We start from the raw sequence: 21,186 nt of genomic DNA, 5'->3' as shown, positions 1-21,186 counted from the left end.
CGGCGACAAGCAGATGGAGGTGCTGCGGCCGACGACTGGGTGTAGGCAGCAGCTGGTCGTCGGGGCAGGTTTTTTTTTTTTTTTTTTTTTTAGCCACCTCCATCCGCTTCTGGGCCACCAAGAACTGCTGGGCGAAGTTCTCGTTGGCGTCGCCGAAGAGGCCAGCCTGACAGACAGGGGCGATGAGGGACCAAACTTCGTCGGGCTCACGCATATCTGCCAGGTTTAGCCCCAGCTTCCTGGACCACTGGTGTGGACATCGCCTGACCCAGGGAGCGTGCAGTGACTTTCGTCACTCCGGAGAGCGAGGTCCATCACCGCACGCAGTTCCTGCATAACCCCTGGGTCGGGACTACCCTCATGCATGCAGGACAGAGGGCAGTGAGAGAGGGAAAAACTTATACAGGTTATGGCCCTTTTGGTGTTCCATATTTTGACACCAAATAGTTCCATGCTGTTAAATTTTTCCAATGCACATCCGGGCAGCCACCCTGGAAAGCATTGCTGTCAACTCTGAATCTGATTCAGCATGAGCACACACCATTATAGTGGGAAACTCAGCATTATCATTTCCAGCGCATAACAGCCCTCTCCCCGATGCAGCAATTGACATCTGTCCTCCGCCAGAGCGCCAAATGAAACGCTAGATCCCTTTTTTTTTTTTTTTTTTTTTTAAAGGACCAACAAACCCATCTGTAAGCTACCAGCAGGCATGTGAGACAATGAGCGTGGCCGTCAGACTTGACGGCACACGGCGCGCTGAACAATCCAGCCCCTATGAAAGAGCAAGGTGAACAACGTGCCGACGTGGTCATGTTCTCGTGAGAGAACATGAACCACCCACAAACAAAGTCTCAGCACGCTCGTGATGCGATAGAGGAGCGGGGGCCCGAAGAGATGTACTCGGCGGGGAAGCCCCACTGTAATCCTCAGGTCACCAGCGCTTATTAGCCAAAGTAATCCTTTTCTGGAGCCCCAGAAAAGAAACTAGATCGGGGAATAAGTGAAGGGACTCAACCCTGTTTGAGGTTTCATAGTCTCGACCTCGCATCAGAGCGCCGAGTGACGCGCTGGGTTGCCGTGACAACCACCACTATCAGCCGGCGCGAGACGGCACACGGCATGCGGTATTCCACTTCCGTATTTATACCCGCCCTGCGGGGCGGTGCGTGGAATGTGTGAACCGCATGCCAATGTCCATTGGCTCGTTTTAATCACTCGAAGTAGGTTGGTCTCTGGAAACAGATCCCAATAGAGTGCCGAAGTAATGACGTCACTTTGTAGGCCAACCCGGAAGTTAGCGGTGCATGGGTTCCCTCGATCAAAAAGCCATTCATTTTCCCCATAGACTTTTGGAAAATCGCAAAAAATAAGATCTGTGTTCAACAAAGAGTAATGACCCTTACACGTTTTGTCTACCAAGATAATATTTACAAGTTAATCCAAAATGTATACATTTTGAAACCCATATAAAGCCGTCAGATATAAAATGCTAACGGTAGGCTATAAACGGACTACAGCACACCATGGTCGCGGATCAACGTCATCATCAAGCTTCCTCAAACTTTATTTAAAAGCACGCTCGCTCATTATGATCTGCGCTGTGTATGAACACTTATCCACTTTTTCATGAGAAATATTGCCCATTCGTTTTTTCCAAAAATGTTAGAAACTAATTTTGTTTATGCGTGCCTCTCTGAGATTTATCTTTTGTTAATGTTTTTTCAGACAATATGATTATCACTGTGATAACATTAAATGACATGAAACACAACCCAGTCTCTTTTTGTTAAATGCAAGTTTATGTATGATCAATAATTCAAAACGTATAATAAGCTACACATGAAATAAAGCAAACAATTCAGTCAAACATTCAAAGTCAGTGCTAGTCGGATAACTTACAACGGTAACGTACAGTTATAGCCTAAAAATAAACAAGTAATGAAACTTCTCTTTGTCCTCAGCCTAAACGATTTGCCAGGGAACAAATTATAGATCCATGAGAGCAAATATGGGCCGTTAAATCTCCACAAGACTAATTATAGCTGGAGACGCCACCGAGACATCAGAGCCAGCGGCAGACGTCAGAAGGACTAGCCGAGGAAAGTCAACTCTCGCCGGCTAAACAAGCGCTGACCGCCGCTGACTCACTGGAGCTCACAACTCCGATAACACCAGATAAAATGTTTAAATAGTCACTCTTCTTATAAATAAACCACAGATTTGAGCTTTAAACAACTACATTATCGACTGAAAAAGTCTTAAAACTAAGTTTTGTCACACATTAACAGTAGATTTTAACACAAAAAGACGTGTAAACACAGCCCATGTCAGCCATTTCTCAACGAGACAAACGTGAAGAGAGTAAACTCCAAATGTTCAAGCATCCAACTTTGCGCGAATAGCGTGATTTATTCACGCCACATAAGTTCTTCATAAGGCTGAAACCTGGCTGAAACGCGGGCTAGTGAGAGATTGCCTGTTTGTCACGATGACGTCTAAAGTCCCCGCCAAAGGATGTAGTCCCTTTTAGCAACTTGTTAGCAACCACCGTTTTTAAGACACAATAAAGTCTTAAAAAATCACAAGCAGGTTATAACTAGTGTGTTTTATGTCATAGATTAAAACGTGAAAATATATAGAGGCTTTGTTAACCACAGACCTTATTTCAGGCGATTTAGCAAAAACCCATTCAAAAAACCCATAGACTTTAGGGCGAGGGAACCCATAGGGCTAAAATGCTAACTCACTTCCGCGTTTTGGCCTACAAAGTGACGTCATTACTTCGGCACTCTATTCGTCGGTCAGTTCCGACGTACGCCGAACGTGACCGACTGAAAGGGAACTATATATATATATATATATATATATATATATATATATATATATATATATATATATATATATATATATATATATATATATATTTGTATGTATTTATATGTTTAATTTCAAATGATTCTAAGATAATTATATACTGTGTATTTTAGTCAGAGTAAAATATGAATATGACAATCAAAAATTGAAAGGCATAAAAGTAACATTTAAAATGTTAAGGATTTTTTTGTTTATCGTGTTGTCTACTAAAATAAATGTAATGTTATTTTTACATTTTATTTTATTAGATAAGTAGATTTAATTTAAAATGATTTTATGATAATTCTACTACACTACGTACACCGAAATGTAAACATTATTTACTTTTTTTGTTGTTTAAAACGAGGTCTACTATAATACATTTTTTATTTGTTTTATTATATCAAGTCAAGTCACCTTTATTTGTATAGCGATTAATACAATACAGGTTGTTTCAACGCAGAATTACAGTGATATGATTCAATATTTATTCAATGATGCAACCAGAATTATAGTCAGTTTAGTGTTGATTCATTTCAGTTCAGTAATTGTGCAAATTTTATCAGATAAGTAGATTTAATTTAAAATGATTTTATGATAATTCTACTACACTACGTACACTGAAATGTAAACATTATTTACTTTTTTTGTTGTTTAAAACGAGGTCTACTATAATAAAAAAATTTTTTTATTATTATAGTCAAGTCACCTTTATTTGTATAGCGATTAATACAATACAGGTTGTTTCAAAGCAGAATTACAGTGATATGATTCAATATTTATTCAATGATGCAACCAGAATTATAGTCAGTTTAGTGTTGATTCATTTCAGTTCAGTAACTGTGTAAATTTTATTAGATAAGTAGATTTAATTTAAAATGATTTTATGATAATTCTACTACACTACGTACACTGAAATGTAAACATTATTTACTTTTTTTGTTGTTTAAAACGAGGTCTACTATAATAATTTTTTTATTTTTTTTTTATTATAGTCAAGTCACCTTTATTTGTATAGCGATTAATACAATACAGGTTGTTTCAAAGCAGAATTACAGTGATATGATTCATTATTTATTCAATGATGCAACCAGAATTTTAGTCAGTTTAGTGTTGATTCATTTCAGTTCAGTAACTGTGCAAATTTTATCAGATAAGTAGATTTAATTTAAAATGATTTTATGATAATTCTACTACACTACGTACACTGAAATGTAAACATTATTTACTTTTTTGTTGTTTAAAACGAGGTCTACTATAATATTTTTATTTTTTATTTTATTATAGTCAAGTCACCTTTATTTGTATAGCGATTAATACAATACAGGTTGTTTCAAAGCAGAATTACAGTGATATGATTCAATATGTATTCAATGATGCAACCAGAATTATAGTCAGTTTAGTGTTGATTCATTTCAGTTCAGTAACTGCATAAAGTTCTTTAATTGTGGAAATAGTTCAATTGATCTATAAAGCAGCTCTGGAGAAAACAGTGATGTCATCATCCAGCTCATTTCAATTATACTGATGTATATTTAATTTCAAATTATTATTTTATAATTCTGTTATTTCAGTCAGAGTAAAACTGACAAAATTAATGAATATGAAATGACAAAAATTGTTTACTTTTTTTACGGGACATTTTCGTGAAAAAGGGGGGAGGGGGACTAAGAAAATGAACCCCACCAGCAGATGGAGAAAGGGTGAGTTAGGGTGAGCAACAAAAAACAAAACAAAAGTTCTCTGAGCATGTGGTTACGTTCACAGTTGGCCCTGCCCAGCTGTGAAGTTAAATAATCTCAGAGCATAAATCCATAACCATCCAGCTGCTCTCAGTGCTCAACTTACTTGAACAAAGCATCAAAGAAAAATAAATGCCCCAGAATAACATCTGCCCTAATTTCCTATCATTTCTCCAAGGGTCCTAATGGGCACTTACAGTGACAAAACTTGAGCGTAACCTCTGCTCATCCCTCCGTACCTGATAGTTCCGCAAACAGAGTTTTACCCTACAGCACTGGTTTTGTTTGGATGTGCTACAAGCGGGTTCAAACAGTCGAGCCATAACAGACTTCACTTTTATTTCCCTCAGCCACACCTGCTTGATTGCACGGTTGGCAGGTCGTTCATGTTGATTCCCAAGTCAGTATTTGTTTCATTGCCCCGGCCGCTGCGAGCTTTTACACTTCATGAGGTGTCGTGTTGCGTGCAGAAGAATTGTAACATGCATTTACGGTGAAGGTTCCATCGGCATGCGGGAACTCACCACGAGCAAACCTGAATAATGTATGATGCCTCTGAGCCAACTCATCCTGTTTATCATGATTGTTGAACATACATTTCCCTAATCCCTGTGGCAACTATAGCTCCTGTGCGCTGCAGTATTCTAGCGCGGAGGGCCTGCGGCTCCACCATGTGATTGCTGACTCTCTGGATGTCACCTAGCGAGCTAAACTCCAAGAACATCGCAAATCAGGGAGTGTGTATTCAGATTAAGGCAGTTTAGGGCTTTTGCATGTTTGTGAATGTAAGTTGAAGGCGTGGCCTAGGAATGATTGAATGCACTTTGACATGTTGAGCACTCATGCAGGTGGTGATGCAAGTTTGAGTCTGGCTTGTCATTTCCCAATCCTGTTCTCCCTTAACTGCACCATTTCCAGTTCTTTTTCTGCTATCACTATGAATAAAATAGCAAAATGAATTTGAAAAAGGCGCTTTTTTCAGGGCTGTCAGTTCACAAACTATTGTAGAGTGTGTACTCCAAGTGTAAAAAAAAGAAGAAAAAAGTTATCTAAATAGCACTTGTGAATGGAAAATTTTTATTGCATGTCATTGCCAATTAAAATTGTGCAAATATTATTTAATTGTGCATATAAAGACTACATGAAATACTAGAAATTAGCAAGTCATAATTGTATTCTACAAATAAAATGTTCACATTAATGTCTTTTGATTTGTTTACATTTTTTCTTATTTTTTTTTCTGTAAATATTGCTGTTTGGGTCAGGACTATTAATAACTAAAACTATCAAATGCCAAACTACCTTTTATGCCAAAAATCATTAGGATATTAAGTAAATATCATGTTCCATGAAGATATTGTGTAAATGTCCTACCATAAAAATGTCACAAAGTTATTATTGTTAGTAGTAATATGCATTGCTAAGGACTTCTTTTGGACAACTTTAAAGGCAAATTTCTCAATATTTAGATTTTTTTTTTGCACCCTCAGATTCCAGATTTTTTTAAATAGTTGGATCTCAGCCAAATATTGTCCTTACAAACCATACATCAATGGAAAGCTTATTTATTCAGCTTTCTGATGATGAATAAATCTCAATAAATAAAAAAAAAAATACCCTTATGACTGGTTTTGTGGTAAAGGGTCACATTTACCTAACTATAAGTAACTTTGCAACTACATGTCAACTACTAGTCATTCGAGTAGGGGTGTCGAAATTATTTGTTTCTTCGATGCATCGTGATGCAGACGAGGACGATTTGGTATAGGTTCATAATAGACCATAACTGATTATAATGTACTGACGCTTTTCTGCCAACATTTGTCACACACATGCGTTGTTGTGGTAGCATACAATGGCAGAGGGAGGCGAGTGCGAGTAATTAAAAATGCTCCAGCTACTTTAAAAGCCGACATCTGGGCTCATTTCGGCTTTTATGAACAACCTGGTAAGCACGACCTGGAGAAGACATGCGCTGTGTGTTAATCATGGCACGCACAAATAAAATGTGCATGGGGTAATACCACTAACTTGAGAAACCACGTCAGCCGATTTCATAGTGAGCTGTTAACGCCTGTCAGTGCCAAGATGGACCCAGCTCAGCCAAATATGGATCAAATTAGATTAGAGTTCTTAAAGGGCCTGTTTACACCTGGTCACTTCATGCGTTTTTACAGATCAGATACCTATCTGATTTATCATTTAATTTACATTTGGTCACATAAATGTATCTCCGCAAAACGGATATAAATTCGATCTACAATTCCCGCACTATATGCAGATTTATTGGAGCTCATGTCACCGTAAACAACAGATGTGAGCTGCATTTTATTAACCATCAGCTAATTTCAAAATCAATGACCGCAACAGGAGAGTGTGCGGCAACAGCACTGGTAAGATCATTCAGTTTCTTTACTTTTAATGAATATGATTGTTTGTTGAGCACCTGCGACTTGCTTTCGGTTTTATTTGCGGTAGTTTGTGCGTTAGCTTGATGAAGAGATATGCAGCTGCTCGTCTGCGGCGATGCATGCTTTAGTAGCGCTGTCATATCTGGCTATAACATGTGATATAGCCCATAACGCTCTCCCACGTTTGTTTTTTAGCATTGTTGGGAGGAGTAAAATGTTTCAACAACCAGATTCATTTCGACTTTAGTTTTCACTGTAATGCGGCCCAGACCACCTCCTGAAGTGGCTTTTAGTATATTGTGTATTTATTCTAAACACTCCTGTTGTCTTCTGTGCCCAGACTTGAGTTTTGTTTGATACATTCAAGAAGCGTGTTTTCTTTGAGCAGGTAAAATTAAAGGTTCAGTTCATATAACTGACTGACAAAATTGTATACATGAGGATGCAGTGCAACGTGATATCGAACCGAACCGAATCGATGGCGTGATAATCGTAATCGAACCGAACCGTGAGACCAGTGTAGGTTCACACCCTATACATTCGAGTATTAGTAGTTCGTTGACATGTAGTTGCAGAGTTGTGCATAGTTAGTAGAATGACTGTGGAAAAACACTATGGGAAAAAAAATGTATTACCTCAAATAAATTAAACATTAACTGAAATGAAATCCAATAAAAACAAATTCTAATTTAAAATATTAACAAAAACTATAGTATATCAATGATACTAAACACTACACACACTATGTGATTAATTATGATTAGGCCAATTAATTGATTGCCACATCATGTAATTTATTAGATAAAATTTTTAATGGACTGACAGCCCTATTTTATTTTATTTCTTTATTTCTTTATTTGTTGTCTGAGAGAGAGTAGAAAGTGCTTTATGTGAGATTTTGTGGTAGCCTGATGGAGAGGGAAAGACAGAGACGGATGAGGTATTTATTCCTGCATAACAGTGTCTCCATTTGCATGTGTTGGGCTGATCCTGCATATCAGAGGAGTTGGACAGCACCGAGCACTAAATGAAAGTAGCAACAGATGGAGGGGCAGATGGAGAGAGTGACCAGCCATGTACACTCCTTTCTACCTGCGGTCCTCCAGTTCCGTCTCTCTCATTACAGACCAGGAGAGCGGCAGTTTGATGAGCTTTTGTGACTGGTCAGCGCTTGTTGTGACAAGATTGCCCTTAATTGAGAGATCTGTGTCATCTGAAAAGAGAAACTGAAGCCATTCTACAGCTATGAGCAGTATAATACTAAGATTCAAACTTTTTTTCTTTTTGTTATATGAAGGTTACATTAAATCCATTCCTTTATCAGTTGTTTTTGCTACTTTTCAAATGCCTTATGTAAAGATTTAGTTATTTTACATTGACTTTCAAACATAAATATGAAAAGCTATTATGATCTAAACAAGCAGTGAAATAATTGTTAACAATTATAATGTTTGTGTGTAAATAGATATTAATATTTTTACATGAATTGTGCCAGTCTTGACATAATTTCCATAAATATATATTTTTTGTGCTGTCAAATTGATTAATCAAAATAAAAGTTTGTGTTTACATAATATATGTGTGTGTACTGTGTAATTATATATATATATATATATATATATATATATATATATATATATATATATATATATATATATATATATATATATATATACATAATTATACACAGTACACACATATTTAAACACAAACTTTAATCGATTAATCCCGATTAATCAATTTGACAGCTACATTTTTATGTACTTGGTTATCAAATTGGCAATTATGTCAGATATTAAATATGAAACAATCAAAGTAAATACCTATTGTGAACAGAACATTTTTATTGTGCTGATATTTTATTTAATTATGTGTATTAAGGATGTAAAAAATGTTAGGAGTCAAATTGACCATTTTATTCCTAAAATGTAAAAAATGTCCATGACCATCATTTTCATCAGAATGCAATTACACACAACACATAATTTTATATGTGGTGGAAGTGACATTATGATGGAAATATTCATGACGTTTCAGAAAATGGACAAAAATTGCATACTTTTCCTTTCATGCATTCATAAACACTGTTGGGCATTGTTAGTAGATATATTAAACTAGTCAAAGTGTGTTTTAATAGAGTTATTTTAAGCCCACAGGGTCCAAAAGTGCCTAGTTGAAGAAAAACCCATTTGTATGTCTCAATTTGTGGACAGCTGAGCTCTGCCGATCACTCCTTCAATGCTGTTATTTCCCGTCCTTCCTCTGTTCCGTCTCCATGCTGTTTTGCTAGCATGTTTCTTCATTTGAAACCTCTGCAGACCTCTGCGAGGCAAAGAGAGCTTCACTTCCATCTTGTCCAGATTGGATGTGATGTGTGGGCTGTCGAGCGGTGCAGATGCCATACTGCTGCGCTCTCCCGCTGTGTGACTGCATAGCGCTGTTTGAGGAGGCAATGAGGGTCTTTCTGAACCACTGGCCATACCTCTCTTTTCATTATCCTCTCCCCTGGCGTGAGACTACTGCACTGGAGACGAGAGGGGGGCTCGTTTGTCAAGCTGTCATTGTTTTGAGGCTGCCTCCTCTCTGGAGCGGGACTCGGTGGGGAGGGCTAAAGATTGGGGTTTAGGGTTAAAGGCTACAGTGGGAGCTCCAGCTCGTTGTTAAAGTCTACATGATACAGTATTTGTAACCCTTCTGTTACTTAATTTTGGAAATCGATTGGATAATGAAAAGTGTCACCATCAAGAGTGTCTCGATGGATACCAATGCTACAGCTTCTTTCACATTTACCTTTATTATATTAATGTTAAGTAACATTAAATTGCTGTTAATGATTTTGCATTATCGAAAACAATATGCTAAACATCTATTTGGCTATAAGCCTTTCTTGATTCAAGATTACAGTGTGTTTTTTTTTTTAAACCTTTTGAATAACATGCACTGAATGTTGCTCAGGATGGAACGTATCATTCAAAAAGGATTTAAACGACAAGGACAATAATTAACAACGAACTGCATTATAGATTAACCACGTCTGTGTGCTGTACACAGAAAACCACTCGCATCATTTTACAGGACATTTTTAGACAAAACACTTCTGAACTATAACAGAACTATAGGAAAAAGTTATAATGCAAACTGATCAAAAACATGAAAAAGCTTTATATTAAGTGCTCGTAATCACACAGTTTAACCCGATTTGTCCTGTCAGATGTGTCAAATGTGCAATGAACACATAACTTACATTTAATGGTTATGTTCTTATGTGAATTAAATTTTGCATAAAGGCTTGAAAGCAAGCATCCGCTAAACTTCACACACTTCACTGAATATGTGCGGTGAAATGAAGCAAAATTATTCTGACTAAAACTAAAATATATGTTGTTTGATGTTAAATTTAGGTTTTAAATGTAATAGAAGTAATTGTATCTTTGAATGGATAAAAGTTATTAAGTCTTACTAACTAAATAATAGTCAATATAAATGTAAGAAGTCTACATTTACAGGAAAAATAAATAACAGTAATGGATTTTTACAGTGGCGTACCCCCTGCGGTATTTGATATCCTTCCACTTGGACTGCATTCACACCTGTCCATTAAGGGACCATATTTGCCCTTTTAAATTACAGGTGCATTTTTTACTTTTATAAAGGCAAAGCTTTTCTAACCCTATTAAATGTATGTGTCATTTAATAATATGTGTAATTTAGTAACATAATTCCATTAATTTTATTATTAATATAATAAAGCAATAAATGATTGTAAAAACGAAGTGATTCTTTGAAATATTAATCTAAAAAAGCCATTAGGTGGTGACAAATCACTGTCTAAATGAGTGAGTCATTGGGCCCTATTTTAACGTTCTGAGTGCATGGTCTGAAGCACATGGCGCAGGGGCACTTAGGGCATGTCCAAATCCACTTTTGCTAGTTTAACGACGGGAAAAATGGTTGGCGACCAAAAGGGTTGTACCTAGTCTCTTAATGAGTCATAGGTGTGATTTGGTCTCATCTCCCATTAGCCTTAAAATCCAGTTGCGCTCGTGCCATGGCGGATTCGCTATTTACATGGCAGAATTTGCGAGCAGAAAGACTTTTGTGTTTGCTGCTGTGCGTCCCTGTGTTTGTAATAAGCAGCCTGTACGTGTTGTGTACCCGCCTATAGGCACATATTAACATGCCCTTTATATAACACAAAAAATACTGCGCTATTGACTTTAGACCAGGTTTTTGTTGGTCAATGGCGCAGTTGTTTTCAGTTGCAAACAATGCGCCTGAACACACCTCGTTTTCAGACCAGCGAACAGATGGGCATGAGGGCATTTGCTATTTAAACAACGTGGCGCTCGACGTGAAAATGATAACTGCGTCGGGCTGAAACTAGCAAAAAACACTTGCGTCGCAAATAGAGCAAGCAATGCCTTGTTTAAAATGTAGGCTACTTCACTAAATATTACCTTTTTGTTTGTTGAACTGTTATATAAAATCCATGTCACATTTGCAATTGTTTGGATATTTGGGAAAATTGCATTCTTGCTCATATTAAAAACAAGAACTCACACAGAGTATGTCTCTGCATCAAAGAGAGTTTGCGTCTCAAATCAATCTCTATGCACAGTCTGTCTAAATTTGTTCTTTAATGCAAGTAAGTGCTAAAATCCTACTTTTAGAGATACATTATGACAGTAATGTAGCACAATTTGCTAAGGCAGCATACTCTGCAGACAGCCACGCTGCTTGTGTGGATGCAGTCAGTTTTGACCACAAAAGATGAGGTAATTTGATTGGATTTCATTTATTTGACCATTTACAGCACTACCTTTTTCCTGCTTTTACACTCGAGACAGCATTTTACCTGTTTTGAAATGCTCAGTTTTTAATGTTATTTTAAGATAGGGTAGAATTAATGAACGGCAAAAGTCAGCATTTTGTTCGCGTACCCCCTCTGTCACCTCACATACCCCCAGGTGTACGCATACCCCAGTTTGGGAACCACTGCGTTACTTTGATCAGAGAAGTGAGTTTGTATGTTACCACAGTTCATTTGACTTCTTAGCAGTTAACACAGTTTATACTTGTTTTTCTTTATCATAGTGTTTTAAATAGTTTTTTCTGCTTCAAAACTTTGTTATACTGTATTTTTTGCACATACTTTATGGCATAGATACGTTTAACATATTTGTTGTCCTATCCTGCAGTTTGCACATTGTTTGGAAGACAACACTGGGAAGATATTTTTGTCCAATTAATCGGAAAGTTAGTTGCAATCCAATTAAATGGCATTGGACGAGAATGGGACTAGATAGATAGTGAGAGAACTGCATACGTTCACGTGCACCATTACTGAGATTTATAACATGATCTCTGCTATGGCACAAAAAGATAGCATTAAACATTCCTACAGGCCTCAAAAATTGATTACAGTTACAATGGCACGCTGTTGTAAGGTGGGGCTTGTTAGGTAAATCAATGTTTTGCAAGAGTTGAGTCATAATACTCATGAAACATGACTACGGTACCTTTTTTCAATGGCTACATTCTCACGCACACTCTCTTCCTTGGGGGTTGAATGTACATCACATCACTGCGCTGATTAGTATGCATGCTGCCGTACTTGTGTTCCTGTCTTCGTCTTGTTTTCCGCTGCCTCGCTCTCTCTGTTGTGCTCTCGGGCTCGGCAACGGTGTAACAGAAACAGAGGATGCTGAGACAAGACAGGCATCAAAATTGCAGGAAGAGCGTGTGTCTGTGGGTGTGTGAGGAAGAGGGCAGCCTAATTGGTGGTAGCCTGCAGCCTCATCATCTCCAGAGCTCCCTCACAAGCGAGTGATGTCTCTGTTCTGGTTCCATGCCAGATGTTGTCCTCTGGCTGAGAGGCCGGTCTTTGCACAGAGGCAGATGTGTCCAGCCTCCATTATCGTGCTAAATTATCTAGGCATATACACAGTACTGAGTTCCTCATCAGACCTATTTTGGCTTTCTCTCTCTCTATTTTTCAAGGAAAACACTTGTACTCAGCACTTCTGTGGTTTTAAGTTTCCTGTACCACTTTCCACTGAAATGGAGGCTAGTGAGCTGAAAACCTTTCAAAGTTACTTTACAAAGACTAACTTACTGCGTTTTTTTTACACAATACTTATCAATTACCAGTTGACACAAAATGTGTAAATTATAGCCTGTCATTTTATACATTTATAATGTTACAAAATATATATATATATATGTTTTTTTTTTAAATAAAAGCATTTCTTTAGAAAACAATTTTTATAGAAATGTTTCTCGAGCATAAAATCAGCAAGAAATGCAGCATAAAATGATTTCTCAAGGATCATGTGACACTGAAGACTGGAATAATGACTGCTGAATATTCAGCTTTGCCATCACAGGAATAATTTACATTTTTAATATATTAAAGGGGTAGTTCACCCAAAAAGGAAAATTCTGTCATCCTTTACTCACCCTCAAGCTTATTCAAGTTGAAAAAAAATAATAATAATAATCAAAAATAGTAATATTATTATATTATTATTATTATAATATTATTATTATAATAGTAATATTTCACAATATTACTGTTTTACTGTATTTCTGATCAATGAGAATAAGAGACTTCTTCCAAAATCCTTAAAAAAGACCACAAACTAATATAATATTATATAATTAATATATAATATAATAAGCCATTTCAGTGTCTTTATGCCATCACAAGCTGATTCTAATGCCATCATGAGATATTATTTAGCAAATAAATTTCCTAGCAATCAATTCACATATATTATATTTGAAAATATCAGGAGCTACTGTGTAATGCGACGTACAGTATATAATGCACATTGAATTCTCATTTACATTTTCATGAATTCAAATTTTTTAGTTTCTTTCAATATATTTTTTACCTGGTTTTTACCATGAAAATTGAAGCTGGGATTTTTGTGAATCTATTTTTGTTTCCAATTGATTCCAGCCCAGAACCAGCTTTTATGCAGGAAACGTGCGGAGCTGTTGCAGATCAGGCAACGGCGCTCTTTCGGTTGGCATGTGTGTCTCCTCTTCTCTTTCTGGACTGTATATCTCTGATTGAGCAGCTGGTGAGATTACGCGGTCGCTCTGAGACCTCAACTATCTCCCATTGCAAATGAGATGTCTTGAGATCCGGCTCACTAAATTGAATTGCTCAATAAAATAATTGTGATACGAATAAACAGATTAAAGCAACGGACGGCGGTAAACGGCGTTTCAAAAGCCCTCAGCAGGAATACATTATGTGGTGTCTTCATAAACACTGCTTTGCAATAAAATGAAAAAATAAAATGTGGTGTATAATGAGTCTTTTTTATGGCATTTATCTTCTGGTTAGACTGAGCAGTTGTGTGCTACTGTTGTGAAATGCTGTAGAGAATTTGAGTGTCTGGCTGTAAAACATTTTAGTAACCAGTCATTCATCTGTCGCCATCAACACTGGGGTTTATGATCAGCCACCGAGCTGCTGTCACTGCCCAGCACTCTCCTTTTTTAGTGTTTCCTAAGTTCTCTCTCCTCTTCTCTCTCTCTCTCTCAGATGCCACCATCCTCAGTTATGATGGCAGTAAGTTCATGAAGATCCAGTTGCCAGTAGTGATGCACACAGAGGCAGAAGACGTGTCGCTGCGCTTCCGTTCCCAGCGTGCATATGGTGTTCTCATGGCAACCACCTCCCGGAACTCGGCTGACACTCTGAGGCTGGAGCTGGACGGAGGGCGTGTCCGGCTCACTGTCAATCTAGGTACATCAGCCAATTGGAGTGCTCACCTTATTGGCTAACACCACACATAGAAATACACACATACACAACACAGCATGGAATAATTTGTTTTCAATGGGTTGTTTATCTATCTATTGTCTACGTTAACGAGTTTATGAGTTTTACTATACAGATTTCTTGACTCTTTTTTGCCAATATCTCCCTTTTAATATTCAAGGAACACCCACACAATAACTTGGATCATTTACTTCTTTTGTTTTTATATACAGCTAATTATATTATATTATGTTTTAATAGGTAATATTAAAGTCCCCCTGTAGTCAATCATTTTCTCCCTTTATCCGCCATCTCAGTCTGCCTTCTAAAAATCCCAAGTATCCTTATGAACGCTTTGAACATTATAGAACATCAGTGGAGAAAGGCATAGTTCATCATAACATCGTAATATGTTTACAAGGTTTACATCGTAATTGGTTACACGGCGAGTTCAAACCACGTTTTTTTCACTGCAGTCTTAAGGAGAAAATACTCTGAATTTGCACATGGTTTGTCTTAAAGCATATTAAAACACCACATAGACATATAAGCAACATTAAAAACGTGTTGTTTTTTTACCACAGGGGGTCTTTAATATTTTTTCATTGATGTCCCTAAAATGAGGTTAGATTTAGACCATTTCTGGGGACAAATTTGTCCCCAAAGTATAGCTAAGTACACACACCTTCTCTCTCACAGACATTAAGCATTTTAAAATCTTTGTGTGTTGAATAGAAGGATGTAGAACCTTCAACGGCCAGAGTCTGCGGCCAAACGCTCACTCCCAGATGAGCATGCTGTAGACTTTCCCTACCAGAGAGTGCACAGTCCCTGCCTTGTACTGATACACAATAGTCCTACACCTGCATACTATAGACTCCCCTCTAGAGTGTTACACGTGTCAGGAGTACTGACAAGCCATTGTTCCTCCCAGCACTTTTCATTTACATTTCCCCAGAAGCCGCTACACTTTCCTCCCTCGTTCGCACAGCTTAATATTATACAGTCTTGCTCCACTCATAAAGCGCCATTTCTGCTGTTTGCAAGTTCAAGCTAGTTCACAGTAAGTACATTTGAACATCAGTCGTCTAACTGTCCTCCCACATCATGTCAGGTATTTCTCATGCAAAACTGAGCTAAAAAGTTCCTCTGCTGAAATGTGCAGAGCTCTCACTAAGATGAATGTCATCCATTCCCATCTGGCAGTGTGACATACACTGTGCAATTTACCATGTCCGCTTACATATAGCATGTCTAAAAACTCCCAGTTGTCCCAGCAGGCTTAAACCTGCACACCTCCACATGCACAAACAGACATGTACCCACACAAACACCAATCATTTCTTCTACCCCGGAGGGCACTGCACTCCCTGTTAGGGTGGACACACGTTGCTCTCTGGCTGTTAGCAGCCACGATTTTCACTGTGGTTGACGACACGCGACGGGCTGCAGCCTCATGGGAAAAAGATAGAGCTGGATTTGTGTAATGCTCTGAATTCCTCTCGGCCCTCCACTCCATCATAGCACACACTGAAGCATGGGACAGCCCGAGCTGTGCACGAGAAATATCGATTCTTCATTCCAGAAATACGCTTTGCAAAAGATAGTAATGGGAAAGGGGGCCTCCTCGCAGGATTCAATCAAGGTTTTATATTATACAGTACCAACCAGAACAAAAGCTGTTGTTTTGTGCTGTTCAGTAAGAAGTCTCAGCGGTGCTCTACTTTTTAGTGTTTAAAGATCGTTCACCTTGAGTTCTTTTTTTTTTAAACAAAAGATTTAGGTTTTAGTGTTAAGGCAGATTCACATGGGAACATGGGGTTTGGAAAAGTAGCTGGGCTAAACATCCTGAATGTTAATAAGTGATATCAGGGCTCAACAATGAGGACTGTACGGTTTAAAGTTTCACAAAATGTTTCATTTATTGATCTTGTACATCAATTTGTATGGCCATTTGGATTTATTTTATATATTTGACGTTGTTATAGCAAATTCTGATGATTTGTACAATTAATGCCATCTAGCTGGGCAACATAGATGCGGTTTTGTTGAAATGGCAAAAATGCCTCGTTAAGAAAGTGTGTGAAAACTACAAACCAATCAGTGATGTTTTGCATCATATGTCAGTATATCGTCGGCAGAGGTTTATTAAATATAACAAACGTATAATTAAATATGTTATACGTACATATATTCTATATAAATAGACTCTAGTGAGTATTTACACAGTATATACAAAATTATATATGCACTCAAAAAAATAACTCTTTGAATGAACATAAAAAAATCATGGAAAGTATTTCCACATGATTAACTTGCTTTATTTCAGCGTTATGCAATTCTGTTATTCCAATTTGATGTAATTACGTTGGGTCAACTTAATTTATTAAGGTTGATTCAACTTATTTACTATGGTTAGGCACAGCTTAATTTATTAGTGTCAGCCCAACTAATTTGCAATGTTTTGGACCAACTAATTTATTTAGGTTAGCCTAACAAAAGTACTTAATACTGAAAGAAAGCCATTTAATCACATGGAAATCCTTTCCATGATTTAATTACATTAATTCAAAAAATAGCTTTTGAGAGTATTTACATAACCTTTTACAAGATTTTATGGCTAGCCAGAAGATGGTTTTGTTACATCCATGGCATGCCCAGAGTAGTTTTTATATTATTAATAATTAATAGTTATTAGTAGGTCCTCACCCCAAGCACATGTACACTTCACCACAATGGTAACCAAAAACACTAACATAACACAAACTTTTAAATACCAACATAACAAAACATTAAGCATTAAAAATTCTCTCAATTTTCTCATCTTGTTAAAAATGCATCAAATTGCACTTTATTTAAACATTTAGTCTCCGAATTCAGCCACTTTGCAAAGCATGATGGGAAGTGAAAGTCTGATTTCTTTGGGTTACTTGATTGAAACATGTTATTTCAAAATGAAAACATCAAGTTATGTCAAAGAGTAACGGTTTTAAGTCAGTTTAAAAATAATCAATTACATTTGAACCAGAAACCTAATATAATGGTGTTAAATCAAGATGAATTGCTTAAATAAAGTGAACACTATCATAAATCATTGAGTGTGTGATCTATATAAAGTGATCTTTGTTTTGTGGTGGGACCAGGCAAAAAAAATAAACAATCCTTGTTGTTGAGACCTGAATTTATTTAAAAGCAGTATTAGTAGCATTAATAATGATCCTGTCAGTATGCTGCCTTTAGGGAAATTACAGGGAGATGTGTTCTTTATTTTTGTGTTCACACTCAAACCTCACACATACTGGCTTTCCTTAAAGCTTCGCTGTGAGAAACCCTCCGTACAACGTGTTATTCCTACAGTTCTTTTCACATGCAGGCAGGGAAAGGGATGTGGGTTTTTCCGAGTGTTTTAATCTACAGGAGCATTCTGAATTCAGCTCTTCTCCCAGGAGGCTAAGGCTTACCGTGGACACGCTCTGGTGCTCTGCTGCATGTCCATAAACACAAGTTTTTCCTCTCCCTCTTATCTTGCGGCCCTTTTCCCATTTCCAAATTCTTCAAATATGATCTGTTCTTTAATTTGACTGTTTTTACTCATTAAAGGGAAATGGTTTGAAAAATGTGCACATGAGAGCATCAGCGGCGCCATTGGCGAGGACAGGCTGTTTCTCTGGCAAGATTCTCTCTCTTTTCTGCTTCCTGTGCCGCTTTCTGAGCTAACCCAGAGAGCAAATTAATCAATTACCTCTGAATATTCAGTAGTCCCGAGACTCGTATGGAACTGGGAATAATCACATTTCAATACATGCCAAATTTCCCTAATTCTAAATATATTATGGCACAGTGAAGGCATGAATATTCATTAGCGCAGGCAGCGAGTCTGTATCCACTCCACCTGGGGTTCATTATCGGCACGCAGGAGGTAGAAAAGAAAGAGTGCGTATCTGGTCAGCGAAACAGCGCCTCTCCGCTCCACTTGGTTTGCGTGTCCGTCCCCAGTTTGTGGGCGATGTGTTGTAATGGATGTCTGCAGTCATAACCTTGAAGGCTGAATTTACATCTTGTCTGTTCTCCCCCATCTAGACTGTATCAGGATAAACTGTACTACCAGTAAGTGACTCTTCCCCTCTCTTCCTCTTCTCTCTGCCTCTATGATACTGAACCAAAGCGCCCTCTGTATGTGTACTGTTCATTTGTATGTATGTGCGTGCGTGCGTGCGTGTGTATGCCATCAGAAGTGTAAAGCATTGCGGTTACCAAGCCTCTGTGTTGCGGCCAGCAGGGCTTTGAGTGGTGTTTCCAAAGTGCTAGCGAGCTGTCAGGTACGGCTAGTTTTTGCCTGTGGGCTGCAGGAGCCTTCAGGCTCCCTGGCAGCCATTTTCTAGGAATGTGAGAAATGGAGCTGACTGGAATGAGAGGAGAGGCGATTAAGTTTCTCACTCACAGATCACACTCCAGCTCACGCCGTTTCCAATAACCCTCGCAAAGATCATTTCCTCAGAGAGCCTCTCCTCAAATCCCTCCTCAGCCCCAAGCTTGACAGCCAATGACTGCCTCTTATTTCCTTCCCTCGTCTTTATGTTGCTTCCTGGTCACTGCAGAAGGAGAGACCATCAGGAAGTGTTCGTTTTTCGGTGGGAAGAGAAAAATGTGGCTATTTTTTGAAAATGGTGTGATTATTGAGTGAGTAATTACTACTTGTACTTGTTCTATGCTCATATTATTATTTTTTTCTTGGAATACATTTTTTTTTTATATTAGAATCTTCTAACACAACACAACAAAAAACATAATATCAGCAGTCCAAATGGCATGTGCTATATTTTAATCCAATATTAATATCATACAATATTATGTTTAAATGAAATGGTCTTCCTCTCCAGTGAGCTGTTAATTGGAGAACTGCTATGACCAGATCATTGAATCAACTGTGATTCCTGAACGAATCAGTCTGATTAGTGTGAATCACACATGATGATGCACTGGATTAATTTAATTTGTGAAGGGAATGTGCCCAAGAAATGAGCTAAATTTGGATATGTTTGTGTGAATCGTTGTACACTCTGGACTGTTTTGCGAAGGTCAGTAAACGCAGGATTTGCACAAAAGCTTCTCAAAGATTAAACAAATCTCTTTTCGTGATCCAACTTCATATCCAGAACACGTAAGTGCTCCATTTATAATGGGTGTGTTTGCAAATCGCCTTTCTGAATGTGCTAATGTGTGGCTAAAGCTACCATTGTCTCTTACTGTATTCACAGAGACAAGAGCTGCTTATTTTTAACCTGAAAATGCTCACCGCCTGTACAATTCAGAAGCGCACTTTTATTACTTCTTAAAAATAAAACTAATGACATGGCTCTGATCTCTGTGAATACAGAGACAATGGTAAATTTAGCCACTGTATAGCGTCCTAACCAGCACATTCACAAATGCGATTTGCGTACATTCACAACATATTACGTGCAGTATTTATGTTCTGAAAATGAAGTTGGTCAAACAGTTGGTATTTATCCATCTTTGCGAATTCTACTCGCTGTGTGAGGTTCTCCGCACTCCAGTTGTTGTTGTGGTCTATTCAAACTAGCAAGCTGTAAAGGCTCTGCCCTATTCTTAAAAGGGGGCGGGGAAGCATAAGCTCATTTGCATTTAAAGAGACACACACGAAAACAGTGTTGTTTTTTTTAGCTGCCACCCAAATGGGGGCTTTTAAAACATCCTATAATATATAACCTGTGGTGTTTTTTTTTAGCTGAAACTTCACAGACACCTGAGACTTATATTACATCTTGTGAAAAGGGCATTATAGGACTCCTTTAAATTCAGCTTACTTTCTTTTTTTTTCTTTAGTTTAATAGGTGTGATCTGTCACAAAATAAATGTTTTATTGTGTTAATTATTTATGGTACGGGTGTATTCAGGATTATTAGGAAAAAATACTAATACTAAAAATATTAATTAACCCCTCAACCTTTTGCTCTATATACATTTTTGTACACACACACCTGGCTACTAGTGCATTCTAACATAGTCACTATGAACCATCACTAATATATATATATATATTTTAAAAACACAGATTTCTACTGTTTGCTTGAACTATCCCTTTAAAAGGAAACAGATTTTTTGTTTTTGTTTAGGAAGGTACTTGAAGAAGAAGAAAAAAGTGATGTGAGGAGAACGATAGGTGTTCTCCTTTTCTGCAGGCTTTGCCAATCTATTTTTTCCTCTCCTTTTTTTTCTTATTTATTTATTTTTTATTTGATAACGGCAGCCTTCCCTGGCATTGATTCTCCAAAAGCCTCAGGGTAATTAATAGCAGTCTCTAAAGTCTCTTTCAAAGGATTCTTTGTTTGTTTTTGTGTTTGCTTGTTTCTAGTACGTATCTCTTTGAGTGACTCAT

At 37.5% G+C, this 21,186-nt stretch overlaps 1 protein-coding gene across 3 annotated transcripts in view; it reads left to right on the top strand.

Annotated features, from left to right (window-relative positions):
- The window catches only part of nrxn1a (neurexin 1a), a gene marked incomplete at its 5' end in the record, with an annotated part of 214,886 nt that overhangs the window by 103,874 nt on the left and 89,826 nt on the right, over window positions 1-21,186 (top strand). For all 3 annotated transcript variants that reach the window (XM_079846107.1, XM_079846106.1, XM_079846108.1), the window contains 2 exons: window positions 14,568-14,771; window positions 18,867-18,893. In XM_079846107.1, coding sequence (XP_079702233.1) covers window positions 14,568-14,771; window positions 18,867-18,893 — 231 coding nt within the window. The remainder of the gene's footprint in view (window positions 1-14,567; window positions 14,772-18,866; window positions 18,894-21,186) is intronic.

The sequence above is a fragment of the Gobio gobio genome (assembly GCF_949357685.1).
Source record: "Gobio gobio genome assembly, chromosome: 20".
NCBI classification, from domain to species: domain Eukaryota; kingdom Metazoa; phylum Chordata; class Actinopteri; order Cypriniformes; family Gobionidae; genus Gobio; species Gobio gobio.
The sequence above is the reverse complement of the archived record's forward strand: the minus strand, read 5'-3'. Positions and strand labels throughout refer to the sequence as shown.